The sequence below is a fragment of the Vidua macroura genome, chromosome 6 (genome assembly GCF_024509145.1).
Source record: "Vidua macroura isolate BioBank_ID:100142 chromosome 6, ASM2450914v1, whole genome shotgun sequence".
NCBI lineage: Eukaryota > Metazoa > Chordata > Aves > Passeriformes > Viduidae > Vidua > Vidua macroura.
In genome coordinates, this window is record NC_071576.1 from 40437197 (window position 1) to 40451102 (window position 13906).

The following is a 13906-nucleotide window of genomic DNA, read 5'->3' on the forward strand; positions in this document are numbered from 1 at the left end:
TATAGCCTACTTTGATGGAAAAGTTGACATAATTGTGGACATGCTCACAGAGGTTAAACTGTCCAGACACAAGTATAGGTATCACATGTAAATGCACAGACACATAACCCAGATCACAATACAAACAACAAATTTTACTGTAATACAATCACAGCTTTTCTTGTGTGGAAGGAGGAAGTGGGATATACCCTCAAATATTTATACCTATGACCTAAAATGGGCTGTTTTCATTTCAGGTCAAAATTAGCCTTGGTTAATATCCCCCCCACACAGTGGGATTGCACTAAGTTAAGTACTAACCACACAGAACCTCTACAGAAATTTGATAACACACCATAATAATTTAATTTGGTTATGCCAGTATCATCCCTGTCTTGTATGGTACCCAAAGTGTGCATATTCACATTCTTAAGATAAGAGCATGCTGCAGACTTGACAGAAAGCACAGCCTGCACATTAAATGATAGTAAAAGGGAAACAGGCCTCCAGGTTGAAGTAAAACTCTTTACACTTATGTCATCCTAATTTTAGGAAAAGGGAAGGAAAGCAAAACAGAGAGGCACATGGCTGTTCAATTTGAGCTAGAACTATATTTCATCCTGTTGCCTTTGCAACCTTCTGCTGCTTCAGTCTAAAAGTTTGGTTTCTAGTCTTGCCAAAGGCACCTTGTTTAGGTGAGGTTACCAAGCCTGGGTGATCCACTGTGCCTTCACCCCCCACCCAACAGAAGTAAGTCAGATGCACTTGAGACGTCTCATCCCCAGGGACCGACATGCTGCTGGGAGGGTGCTGTTCCTGGAACCTTGTCTACTCAGAGCACTCAGGTACTTGGAAGTGTTTCCAGCCCAGGATGAGTGATGGGACTCCTGTGGGCTTCCACTTCAGATTCTGCCTGTTCTTGTGACCAGTTCTCAGTGACACTGATGCCTTGTGCTAATTTGATGCTGCTTCAGTCATTATGAACCAGTAAAAAGAACAGACAGGGATTGCCCTTTAACATCCTTAAAACAATGAATGCTGGTGCTGAGGAATAGCTATAGGGACAGAACAGAAAGTGGCTAGATTCACACTCTCTCCCGAAATGGCATTAATTTCCATTCTTATAGACAAAATCATGGACTTGATTAACTGTAAGTCTGAACTAGGTGGACATTTTTTACATTCTTATTGCCATAAAGAGAAATTACCATTTGAATTAGCCTGTCTAAAATTCAAACAGCCCAAGAATTAGCCCACAGACTTTGGGATTATTTTACAGAACTGAGTAAATGTTAAGACATTAACTCAGATTTTGGCATTGTGTGAGAAAGGCAAAAGTGAACGGAGAACCCTGTAAGGCCACAACATGTGGAGGGTACATGTTGCCAATGAAGATAGATGAAGCAACAAGTAAAAATAAACACAAGAAAAGTCTGGATTTTTTTTTTTGTGTGTTTGTGTGTGTTTGAGAAGTTTATAGAAGGTCTTTCCGAAACAGAAAACAGGCAGACAGGGCCAGAAGTACTATTGTGATCCCCAAGCAATTATTTATAAACAGTGTCTGAAAGGCAGTGCATTGTGCACTTCAATAATGGATAGAGAATTCAAACTATCTGCTTGGAATGGGCAAAATGTTGTTTTGTTGTCAATTATCAGAGCTTTAAGTGATTTTTCCCCACTAGAAAAGCACATGCACCACCCTATCACATTTGTCTTCCAGCTTCTGCAGTGGAAACAAAAGCAAAGGAGCCTGGGCTCAAATGACAAAACAAAAGAAGTCAGATGAGCAGGGATTTTGGTTTTTAACAGCATACGGTTCTTGATTTTACTGAGCTAGTTAACACTCTAATTTATTCTTACTGCTGGAGTTTTCTGTGTGGCTTCTTTTTTTCCTGCTCAGAGACTGTTTTAATTTCACCACAGGAGGGCAAAGAACAAGTGATGAGAATGAACGATGCTTTGCAAATTCACATCATCATCCATCAAGGGATCTCAGCATAGTCACTAAGGTCTAAGGTGGTGATCAAGTGATTAATCCCATCACCCTGCTAATTGCATTTCATTTACTGATTACTGGGAGGCACATGTTCACCCAAGCTCCAGCACAGGTCTGTGCAGAAGTGGAAGCAGTCATTCCCAGATTATCTGTGATAAGCTTCGTTATCATTCCCAAACTGATTTACACTTATACTGTGCACTCTGCATTACAGATTTGTAAGTTACAGTAGGGAAAAACTCACAAGCAGCCATTAGGGTTGATGAGAAAAAGATGGATCATCAGTGTTTCAGAACTTGCTCCCATTCTGCATTTGAAGGAGAGTCAAAATCTGCTTAATGTGTTTTCCTTCCAAAAATTAAATTGATTATGGATAAGGAGCCAGCTGGTTAATGCATGGGACACAGCAACCTCACATTCAAATTCAAGCTTGATACTTGACATTTGAACACAGATACTCCCCACATCCAAGGTGAACATCCGAAGAAATGTGATCTCTCATACTAGTCAAAAATCTTGCCACAGCTCCAGGTGATGATTGCAGGAATTTTCACAGAAGTGGTCTAGCAGAAGTTTCCACAAATTAATGCTTTGTGTTTACTTTTCATAACTCATTCAATGTTCCAGTTTCAGAACTGCTGTTCCAAAAAGTGTCAACCATCTTTAACTCAAAGGACCTGGACCTGCATTTTTATGCTGAGAAGTTTGAGGGGCTACTACATCTGTTTTACAGGAATGCAAAACAAGATGTCTGCATTTAAAACTAAGCCAAATGAAGCTAATGTGGGGTCTTCTCTTAATAAAGCTGAATTCATTCTCTTGGTACAATGTTGCACATTCAATAGTACTTTGGATTCTGATTTTTACAGTGTTGTTTTGCAGTCAAAGGACCTTTAGGACAAGTTATTCAGTGTCTGATTTGCAGGCTACTGTTCATTCCTCTTTTTTTTGTGAGCCAGGTCCAAATGCCAGGAAATCTAGAAACGCTTTCACACCCTTGTGCTTAATGCAACGTTAGGTTCCATGGTGATAGGGTTATTTTTTACCAAAAGACAAGCAGCTTAATGAAAAATAAAAGTCCTTGCAAACACTGAAACCAGAACCTAGAGAACATGCATCTGTCTTGTCCCTTCTATCTTCTGTTTACATTTGGACTAAAAGCTTCAGGCATACATTATGCATCACTGAAATCTCACTCAAGCAGCTCTCTGGCTCATCAATTCTTTAACAACTTTGTAAGTGGACTTGATTTGATCTAGCAACTTCTCCCCAGGTACCACCCTCACAAAGACTTATACTCTCTGTTTTGCAAGTGTTCCCAGTCTCTCTGGCATACAGTCATTAATCTTTTTCCTATTCAGTGTCTAAAACTTACTCCTATCAGACTTCGGTTTTCACAGATGTTTTAAGATCAGCTGATTTTAACATCAGCTGGTGTGGCCCCAAAAAAGAAGCTAGAAACATAGTTCTTCTCCCAGGTCCTCGTCCAAGTGCTTCACACTGCTGAACATGAGATGGCTGGCTGTTTAGATGAGTTGGCGTTGACACAAAAAGCCCTCAAAGATCTGACTGATCAAAATGGAACAATAATTCCTTATCCAGTAATTACTTTTAGAGTTTCTCCTAGTCTGGGACATTATTTCCAGCTCATATTTTTCTCACATTTTGTTCAAAATAAAATAATAATGAAGGTAAATAAATAAAGCAGAAGGGCTCAGAACTATCTCTAGGAGTAAGAAAAGTAATAACCACAAAATTAAGTGTACTGGAGTATAATAACTAAAACACATGGGAAAACATTCAAACCTGTAAATGATGTTAAATCAGGGGAGAACATGGCCCAGAGCTCCCTTTCTCCAGCCAGGTCACCAGTCTGTATGCAGCAGACTGAAAATATTACTCTCCCCTTCACTCAAAACAACATTTCTCATCAAACTTCAATTTTAGTTTCTTAATCTGACAAGGATGGGCTTTGAAGTAACTTCAGGCTCATTGGGCCTCATCCTTTCCATTTTATTAGGTTCCTCAGGGCAGATCTCCACAGACTTCACAGGTGATACATTTGTTTTTCTGATTTACTTCTGAGGTGAATCACTAGAAATGAAACCCAGAGCGGCTTCCCCAAAAGGGCTCTCGTTGGCAGGCTATGAACTCAAGACATATGGGAGCCAAGGGCCAGAGAGAATTTTTATCTCAGTGAAGCCACGCTCATCTCTAGGAAAGGATGGGTTTGTATTCAAGAAAGAGGACTTTCCTGTCCTGTTTAAAGTTAGAGACAAGTGTTTTTTGAACCATGAAGCAGCTGTGCAAGACACAATCCTAACAAAATTCAGTAAGATCAAGATTTTAAAAAAGAAAAAAAAACCAAACAAACAAACAAAAAAAAAAAAAAAAAAAAAAAACCAAAAAAAAAAAACCAAAATGCACAAGAAACCCTAAGTGCCACCAGACACATTGGGAGAAACAAAAGTTCACATTAAAAAAAAAAAAAAAACCTGAAAGGGAAAAGAAAATGAAAAAGAAAACTAATGGTCTTTGGTCTTTCAATACATAACTGGCAGTGCTTTCCAGTCGGAGATAATGGCTGGAAATCTTTCAGTATCAAAACTTGGGAGGAATGGGGGGGCAAGGGCAGAAGTGACTTATTTTAGCTCTTTGTAATTATTGATGACCACCATGGGCTGAAATTTAATCCTGTCATTCACGGGAAAATTTGTCCAAAAGTAACAAATCTGGTTCATTTTAGGAGCAGAGCAGCTGTATCAGGAAGTGACCAGCTATTGAGAGCAGCAATGACAGCAATGACTGTTATGATGCAGTTCTGGGCTGGGCACTTCTGCTGGCATGGGGGGGCTCCCTTGCACAGGGGCTGTGCCCCAGTGTTCCCTCCTTTGTTGTGAACCCCTGAGGAATGAATCTAAAAGTGGAACAGTAGGTTTTGAGTAGCCAAGAAAGGACCGTTTTTGGTCACTTTATAAATGTTGAAAAAGATCGAGCAACCAAATGGGGTCAATTAGAATGAAAGCTTAAAAGGGTCAAAATACACTCCCAGACTGGGCTCAAATCTGTACAGGTGAAAAAGCAAATTATCTGTATTTCTAGCAGTGTGTAAAAGTATCCTAAGCCTACTTATTATCTGAAGGAAAACAGCTACAACAGCAGCCACCCATTCCTGTGCTTATCCCAGCCATTATCACCTATCCAGTCACCCCTATGGGAAGCACCAAGAGACCAAGAGAAATTGCAAGGGCACTTACAAACAGCAGGAGGCATTTGTTCTCACGGATGGCACCACAGCAGCCCAGGAAGCCCAGCAGGAAGAGCATTGCTCCCATGGCCAGCATGATGTATGCTCCAGTGAAGAGCAGGGGGTTGGCAGCCACTATCTCCCGAAAACCTGTGGGATCCACAATGACCCAGATTCCGAGTCCCAGCAGGCATGCTCCTCCCAGCTGTCACAGCACAAGGACAGGAGAGAGAGGGAGACAGGTCAACATAAAACAACTGCTGCAGAGAAACTGGATTCATTGCTTATCTTTTGATCAAAGACGTTAATTTGGAGAATTTGTATTTCTGCAAAGGCATGTATTCTCTGCTGTGCAGGTGACTTCTGACATGCTGGTCTTAGTATCTCTTGCTCAATAAATGAATCATTTGCAGCAAAAGCACCTTTCTTTCTTGACACATCACTCTACCAACTGTTTACTGCCTCCGTACTGCTGAAAGACATCTTGATCTGCTGCCACATCTGTAGAGAACAGTGAAGGGGCTCACGTGAACCATACCTGCCACAGAGGCCAGGGTAGCTGGACACTCCCACCCTTCCATTCAAAAACAAAAACAGCTAAGAATGACTCAACATGTGGTAAGGAAGTTACTGCTTCTGAGTGAAAACCTCAGCAGGGCATCCAGGACTAAAAAATAATTTCTTCTGCCATTCAAGGATGAACTATGTGCACCATTAGTTACAGCTTTCCCTGTTGTTTCCCCTGTCAAGGACAGCAATAACTCAGACAACAGTGACCACTGTGCTGCCTTACTGAATGTTTGGGCATCTTTGGATGCTGCAAACCACTCAGTGATTGCTAATGCACAGCAGAGGGGATATTCTGTATTGTGGCAACTTTACCACACTATAGCCTATCCTGCTGGGCAACAGCAGGCTGCTGGAAACAGGGATCCAGAACAGAAAGTGAATTCCAAATACTTACAAATATAAAGAAATTGAAAAGAAACATCAGGTATTTCATGCAGCTCAGACAGTCTCCCTCCATGGTCTTAAGGGTCCTTTTGTCCAATTCCTCCTGCAAAACAACAGCACTTTCTTAGCACGCTTATTTTAATTGGAATGAGACAATCCTATCTCAAATTTATTTGTATTTCCCCCAAGACCCTGTGGAGTTCATTATACAGAAGAGTTCTTACCTGAACAGGGAACATAGCACAGGCTAGTAAGAGATAATGATTGCTGCTTGATTCCTTTGTGTTCTTTAAGGTCTGAAGGCGAACACAGAAGTGAAGGGGAAGGTTGCAGAAGACCAAAGGTCTAGCTTTACTTGCAGAGTGAGATGCTGGGGAAAAAATATCCCTCTGCACATGAAGAAATTTTTTTACCCATTCCTTGAAGCTTGTCAAGTCTAAGAATTACTGAATGTACCTGTCTATTTCACACTGAGAAAAGGTCATATTGAAACAGGAGCCAGAACAAGCTGTGCCCAGTTAGAAGACACACAAAGAGCATTTGGGACAGCTATCTTCATAAAATCTTCCTCTACAGAATGAACACCACACAAACATGGACAACAGCTTCAGGGAAACTTGTAGACATTTGGGCTTGGAATGACAGCAGTGCGAGGACATGGCAAGGCCCAAGGAGGACGTCCTCACGTGGTCACTCAGCCTGGGGCACAGCATCTGCTTGACATGCAGTGTGAGATGTTCCTGTGCTAGTGAGATCCTGCTGCTCTATGTCCCACCCTCACAGATCTTTTGCAAGAAGAACCCATGGATCAATGTTGGAAAGCTTTGGAGGCCAGGAAAAAATGCTAAGGAATCTTAACCAGTTCTGAAACTCAGTGTCTGATTTAGACAACAAACTGCTTGGCCAGTGCTTCTGTTGGAAGAGCAGCAATAAATCCTGACCAAGTGAGGCTACACTGGAGGAAAGTTCCTGCTTGCTCTTTAATGAGGTGACTATGTGTCCAAATATGGTGGTCTATTACCAAGTACCCTAGAGGGATAGACAAATAAATACATGAAATAGTAAAACTTCCACTGAAACAATGCAGTCATAGCACTGTGCACAGATGGAGCCATACATTTGCAAACCCAGAGGCACAGGTTTGCTTGGCTCCCCAGAGGAGCCTTCCCAAAGTCCACATGCTTCTTAATGCATCTCATTCCCTTTCTCCACTGCAAATGCCATTCCCTAACAGACATGTGTCTAATGATATGCTATATTAGCAAAGTCCATTTAATTCTCTTAAAAGAAAAAGCTGAAATTATCCAAGATTTTCACCAGGCCAGAAATAAAACTGCTTTTCACTCCATTGTTTTTGTTAAACCACAAAATCTGTGAATGCTCTAGAGCCTCACGAGGTACTTTTCTCTGTGACCATAGGAACTGCTCTGCTTTAGCCAAAGAGCTGAGAAAATCCATGGCAGGCAGAGCTCCCAGCACGGGGCAGCCTGAGGTAAGAGCCAGATTTTTTTTACACAGTGTGTGTTTGGTACACTGCTTTCACTTGATTTAAAATCAAATCAATTCCTTCTTTTTGAAAAAACAGGCTGAGACACAAATGGTGTTTCACAGAAGCCCATGTGGGCTGCTTTCCCTCTACAGCTGCCTGTACGTCTCTTTTCTAGAGGAATCCTGGAAAGATCTACCTTGCTTCTGGAGAAACACAAACCTGAATCTAAACCTGAGAATGAGGGCAATGTTTTTTCTTTACAAAGCTTGTTTTCTTATACCCCGATACATAATTGTTTTGCCCAGAGAAATTCAAAGACAAGATGGTGACTGCAAGAGATTGGGAAGGGAGCAGAACTCAGATGTGGGCCTGCAGGAAATGCCCACATCTCCCTGACAATATTTAAAGCCATGCCTGCAAATCTGCCAGAGAACATGGATCTGGAGGTCCAGAAGGCTAAGGAGCTGGGCAGAGAATTCTTCAGTTTCATGGGAAAGGTGAGCCTTCAGCTGCACTAACCCATGAGCTGGACGCTAGAGAGGGATATGAAAATACAGACAAATCAATAGGGTACTGGGATTTCAAGAGTCCCACAATTAGTGTCACCAAGATGTTCCCATCACCACACTAAAAATTCTTGCTGCAGTGAAACAAAGGATGGCTAAATCCTGGTAAATTAGCCAAAGTCTCTAAGCTATCTCAGAAATTTCAAAGTCCTGCTGCCTTAAGCACCTACCTGTGTGATCCGTATTATAGTAGACTTAGTCAAAAAAAAAAAAAAAAAAAAAAAAAAAAAAAAAAAAAAAAAAAAAAAAAAAGAAAAGAACAAAACCCAAAACTGTTTAGCCTTGTTGTGACACTATACATACACACTCCCCACTACAGTCACCCACATGAAAAACAATGCCTGTTGTCCAAGAAGCAGCAGCTCCTAAGCCTAACATTGTCTTACAGCTTTGCAGTGTTGATAAATCCTGTTCCTGCCTTACTTTCCTTTCCATGTCTGGGACTGCTTCCCCTGTAAGGTGAACAAGCTCCTTTGGGACTGCTCCGATTTACATGAGCTGAATATAGGTGTACTTTTATTTTCAAACACAAACATAGGCTATGATTGTTTGCATCTCTCCTGCTGCCCATCCACTCAATATGTTACAATGTTTTCCAGGCATAAGAAGGGAAGGGAGATTTTAAATCCTTTGAGCAATCAGATCCTGGAAACTTCACTGTCCAGAAGAACCAGACAGTCACAAAAACCTGGGAGTAGCACAAACACATGCACACTCAGCTTTGACAAACAAGGGCTCCCTTCTTCTTTTGCTTGGGCAAGAAATTGTCCCCAGAGGTGGTACTGGGCTCAGATTTGTAATTCCTGAACCCACTACACTTCTCACAGCAAAGCAATAACTAAGAGCAACCTTACTCATTGTGCTGTGCTTCAGATCGCCCACTGGGGCTTTCAGATTTCAAACTTCTTCCACTCAGGATGAGCAAATGGAACTTGGGGGCAGCAATGTGAGGTCTGGGCTGGTAAAGCCAAGAACAAACCATATCAGTGTTTCTACATCAGAAGAACTCAATGCAAGCTTCCAATTAGCTTTGCTAATTAGCTGAAGGTACCTGGAGTCCCTGATGACAGGCTTCATGGCTAAAATAACTGACATTAAAGGACAGTCCTGACTCACTGAGATGGGCTTGCATTCTACTTTTCTTTTTAAGCCATACGCACAAAGAGCAAATTATCTGAGTTACTCCTACTATGCACTGACACAAGTGTGATAAAAATTGAATGCCTATGTCCTAATCTACCTTTTAAAAATACCTTTACTCCCCTCCTCCAGGCCCCAGATCTGTGAGAGATTAAGTTCTTCTCTGCAGGAGACATTTAAGGCTAAGCAAACATTAACAGTAAGAACTGCAGAAGACAGTGGCTGACAGATGCTCTCCCTGGCTTGTCCTATCTCAGACCTGTGAGACATATGAGATGCATTTGTTTTTGTCTGAAATGCAGCTATAAATGTCCAACTTTTTCTTAGGCACATTATTCTACATTTCTCTCTCCCCTGTATCCCCCATTAATTTTATCATGTAAAGGGATGGGGAGGCTAAAAGTCCCCAGCAGTGTAGCCAGGAAACACAGCCCAGCTGCTGTAATCAGTTAGGAGTAAAGTCTAGTTTTTAAGGCAATGCGTTTTTTTGTTCTCCAGCCACTTCCTTCCTTTTGTCATTTGCTTTGCATGCCTTGCAGCTGCCTTGAACTTCATGTTTCTAAAGGCAGCTGCCCAACCACACCCCTCCAAAAGGCCTCCAATTCTCTCTTTGCTGCCACTGACATTTCCCTCAACCCCCACATGCCTTTAATACTGGATTGAAACCCATGGATTCACTTAAATTGCTTCTTTACCTTTGCTTTGAAGAAGGAATCACTGAAAAACTTGGGTTGGACAGAACCTCTGGATGTCACTGAGTACAAGCATCCACTGCCTCCAGCGTGGGCCAATTCCAAATCTGACCCAACTTCAAAGTTAGAGCATGCTGCTTAGGGTCACATTAGTTTTGAATGTCTCCAAGGACTGAGACTCCCCAGTCTCTCTGGACACCTCTTCCAATGTTTGATGACTCTCCTTGGTAAAAAGACTTTTCAAAACAGCTGCACAAGGTCTGTCTGAGTTACCTGGTGGCAAATGGAGCAAGAGCATCTCATGGATGTGCCAGTCTCTCAGAACTCTCAGGAGCACCAGACTCAATCCTCACATCTTCTGCATTTTGTCACTCCTACCCTTTACTGAAAACAAGTGTGTGAACCGTTTTCCTTGCCCATCCCTAACAGGCCACTGCAAACAATTAGTGTTTCAGTATGGAAATTCAGACAGATTGGCTGATTGCTTATCACAGTCTCCCCATCTCAAATACTTGATAGAAAACACAGAATAACTGAGATTGAGAAAGATGTCTACAGGTTCTCTTGCCCTCAAGCAAATCACTTTTTCAGTCACTGCTCTTCTATGACATGATCTGTGTATACCTTCTCTCCACATAAATATCTCTTTGCTGTCAACATGCATGAAGAACTTGTCCACTGAACTGATGCTGTTGCTTCCTCTAAAATGTAAGTTCTGCAGTACTTCCTGCAGAACATTAGCCTGTGGCTTGAGCAGGAAATTATGCCAACTCACACCTACGTTCATAGCCATACGTAATGCACCAAGTAAAAGCAGAAGATGTGCTTGAAGTTCTCCAGAACCAGTGCCAGGTAGCCTTTAAAAGTATTAGAAAATATGGACTAGATTCTCTTTCAAGTAAATGTATTGATTTCTAGAGGCTGTCCCAGATAAGGTGTCACTGGAAACATCCCTGAAGCTCTAAGCTGTGCCAGTGGCAAAGGATCACCACCACTTGGCATTGCTCCATGGTGTCCCCTCCCCAGCAATGTGGCATTGGCTTGCAGGCATGGAGACTTGGCTCAGCATGCTTGCCTTCCTTCCCAAGTACACCTCCCATAAAAAGATTTCTGTGTTCACTACCTCCAAGCAGTATTCAACTTTACACCAAAGTAGTGGGATCTCCTAAGAGAACATATCTAACAGGGAGGGCCTTCCAGAAAATCCTCTCAGAGCATTATTTTCTCACAGTCTGCTCCTCTAGATGCAAGAGAGATTAGAGGCAGTTTCATAAGGATGGGTGACTTTCTGCAGTACCTCACCGGCAATACAGTGGCAGATGAGGTGTGTATTTCTTACTGCCTCCAGCACACCACAGCCACCCTTAAGCTGCTCCAACGGAGATACAGAGAAAGTACCTGGCATACAGAAAGAGCAAGTCATTAACAGCACTCACCTTTACTAATCTTGGGACTTGAAGCACAGGGTCTTTTCCAGTGTTTAATTGTCTGTGTGTCCCATGTATCTCCTTCTATCCAAACTTGTCCTGTAAGAGAAAAATACGCAATTACTAAAGTCAAGAAAATGCAATCATTTTAAATACAAAATTTATTCAAACACACCATCCTGATGAACGTGCTCAGTCTAATTGCCACCTTAATTTGGTGTACATTAGCACTAATGAAGAGCTTTTAATACCCAGTGAGAGATTCAATTCCTCAGAATCTCTTTAACAATCTTTGGGGGTGTTTTAAATGCCCACAGACCACATGTAAATATATAGTCCCATTACACCTGCACTGCATACCACAAGAGGACTAGATTAATATCAGCTGTACCTTCAATATTTTATAGGAGGTTTAGACAAACTTTAATCTGCTGTGACTTTACAGCCCATTTACTGGGAAAATGGAAAAGGCAGGAAGGAAGATGGAATGCATCTTTGGGAAGCCCAGCCATTAGAAGCAGCAGTGTAAATGTTGGGTGCTATCCCTTGTTCTTCCAGCCAGCTGTCACGCCAAGTTGAGCAAACTATTTCCTCTCCCTCAGCCTCATTGTCACTGCCTGGAAGCAACAACAGAGAGGGACAGCAAAGCCACAGCCCTGGCCACCCAAAAGTATTAGATATATGGGTGCAGGCAGAGGGACTCAGGTGCAGATTGCCACTGTCCTCAAGGTAACAATCACAGTTTTCTCAGTACGTTTTATTTTCTGCCCACACAATGCTAATGAGAGCCTTTGACTAGGCAAAGGTGAGGTGACTAGAGAACAATGTGCAAGGCACACATATGACTCTTGCTTTCTCAGGGCACCCACTCCTAGATTGCTTTTTCCACATATCTGACACAATCCCAACTCCATACTACAGTGCCTGTGGGGAAGGGGCAGTCTTTCACTCTTCAAAGAGCACCCCTGCCAGTATTCACACTGGGCTCACTAACTCACTCACTCATCCTTCAAAAATGGTTTTGGCATACTCGCAGCTTTGCTGGAGCTGCTGCTTTCCCTGTGAGGCACCAGATAAGTCACCTGGGTCTCTCCCTGCTTTCTCAGTGCCAGCATTTCATCATGATTTCTGGGAGTGGGTGCATTTAACATCTGTTTCCCACAAACATTTGTAAATGTGCCTTTGAAAATTGCCTGCCATTAAGACTTCTGTGAGTAAAAGTCCATCGTTTGTTGTTGGCAGGAAGTGAACAAGGAGTTTCAAGGTGGCTGCAACTATTACAATATAAAACATACAATGAATATTCATAGACCTTTTGTTTTGCATTAATCCCTCACATTTAATGTCCTTCCTCTGCCACTGTAAACCTACATCTCTAGATGAAGAACAGGGATGGCTTCCCCTTGGAAATCTGGAGGGTGCAAACATCTCTTGCCAAGCCACCTGTCTCTCTTGGGATGTGCTGAAGGCATGAGCCAAGCAGGGGCTGAACTGCCCTACTTCACAATGCTGGGTTACAAGGGCTGCTCCTGATCAGTACAGCTTTTCCACCAGTGTCAAAGTTCAGAGGGTGCTCTGTGACTGCCTGGGGGATGGCAGCAGCAAGTCTGAAGGGAAGGTACACCTATGACAAGGGACAGAGCCTCGCAGTAGAGAGCCCCTGTTTGGCAGTCGGAACCTAGTGCCCATGCTGACCTTTGTATCTATTTCTGTGGTGTGTGGGGACGCTTCATCCTGTGTTTTGAAAGTGTGATTGAGAGACATTTTCTTTGGTTGTCCAGTCCTGTGATGCCACTTTCTTGGGATAGATGCTGCCAAGAGAAGATGGTTCTAACTTTAAAGCAGAGATGACACTGTGCTATATAAACCTATCATTAAGAAAATAACCAGAATGATAGGATTCCCGCTCCTACTGTGTGTGCATATAATTACATTCCTACAAGCCCTCAGAGGTCTGCGTGGGAGAGAAGTTTTATTTTTTTTTATCCATCATAAGTCACAATATTTTAAAGAAATTACAGCACTCCAGAGAAGAAGAGTTTAAATGCTTCAGTAGGTACCAGCAGGTACTGTCAGAAGGGATGAAAGACTGCATTTAGTGCCAAACAGCAGCAATGTTCCACCTGACTCTGTTGCCTTCAAGGGGAAGAAGTCCCTGCCAAACAGATTCTCTTTGGTTAATAGCTACGATTTTGTAATTAGGGAGAATTGCACAAAGTGCAAACCCACCATGCCTAATTGTGACTCCAGCAAGCTGGTGTTTTTAATTACAGTCTCTGGGGAAACACAGTGGGAGCAGGAACGACAGCTGAGGCTAAGCCTCATCCTTGGACTGGCCAGCTGTGGCTGGCACATTGTCCACAGCCACCACATCAAGTCTCCTTGCTGCACATTGGCTTCTCTTCTCATTCACATT

General features: G+C 42.4%; 1 protein-coding gene across 3 annotated transcripts in view; it reads right to left on the bottom strand.

The window, feature by feature from the left end:
- The window catches only part of TSPAN18 (tetraspanin 18), a 121668-nt gene that overhangs the window by 14647 nt on the left and 93115 nt on the right, over nucleotides 1-13906 (bottom strand). For all 3 annotated transcript variants that reach the window (XM_053981051.1, XM_053981050.1, XM_053981052.1), the window contains 3 exons: nucleotides 11500-11589; nucleotides 6187-6279; nucleotides 5233-5427 (listed from right to left, as the gene is read on the bottom strand). In XM_053981051.1, the coding sequence (XP_053837026.1) occupies nucleotides 5233-5427; nucleotides 6187-6249 (258 nt within the window). In that variant the 5' untranslated portion in view covers nucleotides 6250-6279; nucleotides 11500-11589. The remainder of the gene's footprint in view (nucleotides 1-5232; nucleotides 5428-6186; nucleotides 6280-11499; nucleotides 11590-13906) is intronic.